Here is a 5,947-nt window from a genome sequence, read left to right as displayed (position 1 = left end):
ATCATGCTTTTGACTTCAAGGTCACCACCAAAAGCACCACATCCCCAGTTTCCAGTTGCGATTCCTATGCTGCCTTGAAAATCTCTAACACTAGAACTTTCACCGACACTAGTTCCTTCAGCGTTACATTTTTTACTTTCAGAACTTCCAACATCCTTGGCGTGTTTAGGATAAGTTTCAGACAACTAAAGATATGAAGAACAACGATGAATATACTAGAAAATAATTTCAAGATAATCAGAAGGGGAAATGACATTTCAATATAAGAATGACAAAATATTTCAAAGAATTAACAAAATATATTAAGCGCAGAATATGCTGGATGATGACTGAATCTGGCATAAATGTGACCCTGTTAAACAGTAGTTGTATTTGATCCAGAAATATTTGCACTAGGTTGCTTTTCTGCATTAAGCAGTGGCTCCATTTTAAACCCAATCTTGTTATAAAATTTCTTACAGGAAAAGTCAGCAGAAACCAATGATTCAGGAATTACTATTATTTTTGCATAAACTAATGTCTTGAAAGAACCTCAATTCTGCACTTGTACTTTGATTGGTCGAAAAATCCACATAATGCTTTAATTGTCTCCCTGATCAAAAGCAATGAATTATATAAGAAAATATAGTTTCAGAAAGCACAGGTGATCCCATTCATAAACTTATCATGTAATTGTATTTGAACATAGCATGATAACAGGAAGTATAATCTGAAACACATAACTTGATGTCATCATAAACTTATCATGTAAATGTTTATCTGAAAGTAATCTACTCATGAATTATGTCTTTCATCTTCACTTTTACTCCATGATGGAAAATTTTGCATGATCTATTCCCAATTATCTCCATGTAGCTTTGTCAGAAATGACTTAACTACAAAAAATAAATCAACTTTTCGCTAGAAATAATCATGAGTTCATCTTGATTTTGTTAAAGATGATAAACATCTATTTTGTAGTTTGTTTATCAAAAATCAAATATCTTCCAGGTATGTGATATGCAAGATGAATTATATGTAAGCAACAATACAGACTTGGCAGATAACACATATTATATTTTTATTCCCTAATAATGAGAAATCATGGACTGTGTCTTGTATCCACTGTGGATAAGTGGAATCTAATAAATTAAATTATGCAGCCCAATAATAAAACCTTAGAAAAAGCTTCTTTTCACATAGGTCTTAGCTCTTATACTTGCAGTCTACAACATCCCCTCTATACCCAAGTTCCTACACATGCTCCAAGAGAACACTTGATATTCCTATTGATCACATATACAACATTTTAAAAACAAATGTGTTTGAAACTTCGATCCACATTTGTGTGTAATTCTCATATCTGAGTACAAGTAACATAGGGTGTTAGAATAGGTAGTAGAGCATCATGGACATCTACTGGTATGTGTTTGATAACAATGTGAGCAGATGTAAAGTATAATGAAAGAAACTATGTTTGTCAACAGCATTTCAGTAAGGTGTTGGGTTTTCATTGACATTGACAAATACTAATTGGGACTAAAAGCAATATAGATAAGACCTAAATGGAGCTTTAGATCTTTCTGCTTGGAAGGAAGCCAAAAATTGTAAAGCATGATTTTTACAGTATCAAAATTTGTGATTACTTGTTGGCTGATAAGGTGTGTAGGACAAAAGGTCTTAGTTACTCATCTATTGAATTAAAATGCAACCAATATAACTGACTATCCATACATATTTTTAACTGCTATATAAGGTTCATAGGTTAAATAACCGTAGATGAATAGACACGAGGATATCTTCTTTAAGAGATCAAACAAGCATATAATGTTAGCAGAGCCCTTGGCTTTACAAATTCAAAATATAGAACCCCGTCATTTTGGATAAGTTACTTGAATTCATTTCATGTTAAACAAAGGCAAGTCTATTATAGACAGCATACCGAACAAGGTATTCAATTTCATATTGCCTCATTCTCGGATTACATAAAGCATCTATGGCAACAATCCATGTTTTCCGCCTTCCCATCGAATCAAAGGGCTTGTTATCTTGATAGTCACCCATGAATTGAAAAGAGTGGCCATATCTATAAAGAAGATGGTAGTAAGTAAATAATTAGAAAAGAAGTTTCAACAACAGATGTGATACGTTTCAAGCAAGTAAGAAAGTGATGAGTTAAGACTGATAACATCTTGAATGCCATAACATAATTGCATCAACATCATGGGCAACAGTGAGAATCCTGCAGTATAGAAGTCTAAAAAGCTACAATAACCGAATGGCTGTGATCAAACCTAAATTATGCATACTTAGAGGAGGCAACTTTGGTACTTATGCAACCTCATATTGGAGAAAATAACTTCCAACAATTATTGGAATGTAACAGAAAGTGAGAACTGCAGTAAACAAGTACAAGAATAAGCATAAAATTATATGGAAGGCCGAAAAATACTAAACTGGCAAAAACCATACTGGTTATGATAACATATTAACCTAAAAGTTTGAGAACAGGCATCACATGGATGAATGAGAGCGAGAGGGTAGACAGAACCTACCACTGGGCTAAAATATTCCATCATAAAACAACCTTTGCATTAATATGATATATGTGATCCTTAAGCTAAGAGCCTAAGACTACACAACAAGGACTTCTCTTCTTATGGAAATCATAGTCCAATAAAGAGAGAAAAAAATAGCATATATAAAAAGTAACCTAATATGCTGAAGCATAAATACAGATCATGCATTCATCTAGGACTGCCAAAGTAGGCTCTGAAGAGGGAGTGGTCCAGCAACCTGACATCCTATAGAAATTCCTCTGCCTCAAAGTAGAAGAACCTTCAGTAGAATAGACTACCTTCAAATATCTTCTTCATGTATTGTGGTATCATGTCAAATGTCATTGCAGAAATAACCATAGCCAAACTGATGTCATGATTTTTTATTATAATCAGGATTGATTGATGTCCATAATAATCAGCTGTAAGTCATGCACGAGCAATTCATTGCAGAAAAATAACACCACAGTGAATGTCATAAATTTTGATATCAAGAGATTGAAACTTGTAATAACCATATACTAAAGTCAAAGGACTTTGTTGGACAAAATTTTCTTTTACTGACTTGATCTGAAAATTCCTTCTCCAACTCCATAAATAGTGATTTCATGATTCAAAATAACATGTAAACCAGTAGGTGTATAACACCCCATACTTACCACCATGTTAGTGAATAGGTGTAAGGATCGGAGAAGACAAACAGAAATATATAGATAGATAACAAAAGAGGCGGCCACAAAAAAGAATAATAAGGATAATGTTGAAAAAAAAAAAACAAAAGGGAGAAAAGGAAGGGAATGAAAGAAACAGAAAGCTCCTCAAGTATATTCCTACTCTGCATCATATGTTGTTTCCATTTCTTACTCCAAATCTTTGATTTAGTGCTTTCTTTGCTTAACCATACCAAGAGTTAGTATAGCTATAAGCGGAAGTGGCATAAATCAAACTTCAAACGAAGGTCAATTCTGTTAGATATCAAGTTTCTTCACATTTAATTTTTTTCGCATTAAATTTACATTTTTTAGAATTTTTTGATGACGAAGTAAGTTGAACCGAATGGATAAATTTGGTTTTGGACATCAAGCTGAAGCCGAATTGAGTTCGAATTGAACCCATTGGATAGGTGTGGTGATTAAGGTTATGTGGGTTTAAATCAGAATCAATTTATAGTTGTTTTTGCCAATTCATAGTCGAACTAAATTTTAAATGAGGAACCTACTTTAGTCGCATCCTAACTTTAGTCGCATTAGGACGAATTATAAATTTTTTTGAAGAGGAATTAGGAAAGCTAACACAGTGACAGATGCACTGAGCAAGAAAACTAAAATAGTGGCATTTCACAGAGTGATAAAAACTAAGGTAGTTAGATAACTTTAGGTCTTATTGAAATGGGGTAGACACAAGGAACCATATTGGCATCCTTGGTTGCGGAGTTCCCATTAGTAGAGAAGATTAAGGGAAATCAAAAGGATAACTAGTATCTCAGATCAGTAGCTAGTGAACTGAACTGAAGTTAGACTCAAACCTAGAGTTTCCTTGTGATGTGGTTGGATCTCTTCAATTAAAAGAATTCAAATGAATTTAAGGTTGTAATATAAATCATTTTCTTGTTTATTTGATTAAGATTAAATTCATGCATACATATCTTTCCCATTTACTCACTTAGCAAAGTAATTTGTGCTCATTTTCTGTTTTTCCTTGTCTCTAATTTTGCAAGCAAAGGTTGAGTTTAGAGTTGGAATTGCTTAAAAATCCTCGACCTGTTGATTCCGCATTTGATTCTACTTTATTATATTTTTTGTAAAAAAAGGTGAGAGGTGCTGATGGGGAACAAGAAATCATCGCAATCCAAGAAAAGAATCAGAAAAACGAATCCAAGAAAAACCACTCATCGGCCGTCGGCGGATGGTGGTCCTTCTAGCTCAGGTTCCGGTCCTTCTAGCTGAGGTGCCGGTCCTTCTAGCTGCAATGGCGGAGGTGCCGTCGGTCTTCCCCGGTTGGCGACCGCGCGGGAGAAGTTTGATACCGCCTGGGCGAATTCCGATAGTGACCGGAAGGCGTTGGAGACCAACCGCGCGAAATCGGAAACTTCACGAGCCATATTGGCGACCGCCTGGGCGGTGTCAGCAGCATAATCCCAGAAGGCGACAATCCAGGCGGTGTCGGCGGCATTATTCCAGACAATCCAGGCGGTGTCGGCGGCATTATTCCAGGCGGCGACAATCGAGAGGGGGAGAGGCATGGGGATCTCGGGAGTCGGGACGAGAGGGGAGGGAGCTTGGATCTCGGGAGTCGGGACGAGAGGGGAGGGAGGGGAGGGAGCTTTTAAAATTTCAGAACCGGCCCGTTGACCCGATTAGCGGGGCCGAATCAGAACCGGCCGGTTACGATTCAAGCAGGCGGACCGACAGTTAAGTTTTTTTTTTTATTTTATGATTTTTTTATATAAAATATATTTATTTTTATTTAATTAAATTATAATTTAACATGTCATTACTCGAGATCGAACCAAAATATCCCGGAACACAAGCGCATATACTCACAACTATTCTACAACATCTTTTGTTTATAAAATTATTATAATTATATATATACTATATTTATATTTATTTAATTCAATTTTAATACGTCGTTGATGGGGAACAATTCTCACCGATGAAAGACGGGACGAATTGTATGTGCCAATGACTTTTATACATAATTTCAATACGATATTATATATAATATAATTATATATTTATTTCAAATATATTATAATTAAGAGGATCGAATCAGAGTCTCCCGCGTGAGAGAAAGGAATACGCATCACTAAACTACATCGACTTTTCTCTCTTTTTTTCAATATTTCTTTTATATACATTTTAAATTTTTAATATAATAATCTCGAACCGTCGCGAACCGTCATGAACCGTGAATCGAACCGTGAACCGGCAGTTCCGAACCGTGAACCGTAACCGTCTTGGGCGGTTAAGGTTAAGGGTCGACCTACCACAAACCGTCGAACCGGCGGTTCCGAACCGTCAAACCGGCGGTTCTGAACCGTGGTCGGGTCTAGTTTCAAGCTCCAAATAATTTACCTAATTTTATTTTAATTTTAAAAATAAAATTAAAGAATTATATTTATTAATTTAATGAATAAAATAATTATTTTATTAATATATATAAATTTATTTTAAATTTTTAAAAAAATAACAAATTATATTTATTAATGAATTATTTTATTAAAATAATTATTTTTAATAAATTATTATATTAAAATAAAATTATCAAATTATATTTATTAATTTAACTAATTATTTTAATAAATTATTTTATTAAAATAAATATAAATTTGTTTTAAATTTAAAAAAATAAAATTATGGAATTATATTTATTAATTTAATGAATTATTTTAATAAATTAAATATAAA

The 5,947-nt window shown here is 34.0% G+C and overlaps 1 protein-coding gene across 1 annotated transcript in view; it reads right to left on the bottom strand.

Moving 5' to 3' along the window:
• LOC141844795 (putative poly(ADP-ribose) glycohydrolase 2) overlaps positions 1 to 2,118 on the bottom strand; it is a 2,842-nt gene extending 724 nt beyond the window's left edge. The window contains exons 1-3 of the mRNA XM_074732792.1: positions 1,922 to 2,118; positions 532 to 592; positions 8 to 185 (exon numbers count right to left, since the gene is read on the bottom strand). Of these exons, the coding sequence (XP_074588893.1) occupies positions 8 to 185; positions 532 to 592; positions 1,922 to 2,043 (361 nt within the window). The 5' untranslated portion in view covers positions 2,044 to 2,118. The remainder of the gene's footprint in view (positions 1 to 7; positions 186 to 531; positions 593 to 1,921) is intronic.
• Positions 2,119 to 5,947: the final 3,829 nt, after the last annotated feature.

Source organism: Curcuma longa, chromosome 14 (assembly GCF_044706935.1).
Source record: "Curcuma longa cultivar G26 ecotype Majalengka, Jawa Barat chromosome 14, ITB_CL_G26_1.1, whole genome shotgun sequence".
Lineage (NCBI taxonomy): Eukaryota > Viridiplantae > Streptophyta > Magnoliopsida > Zingiberales > Zingiberaceae > Curcuma > Curcuma longa.
Note: the sequence above shows the minus strand (reverse complement) of the source record. Positions and strands in the feature narration are given on the sequence as shown.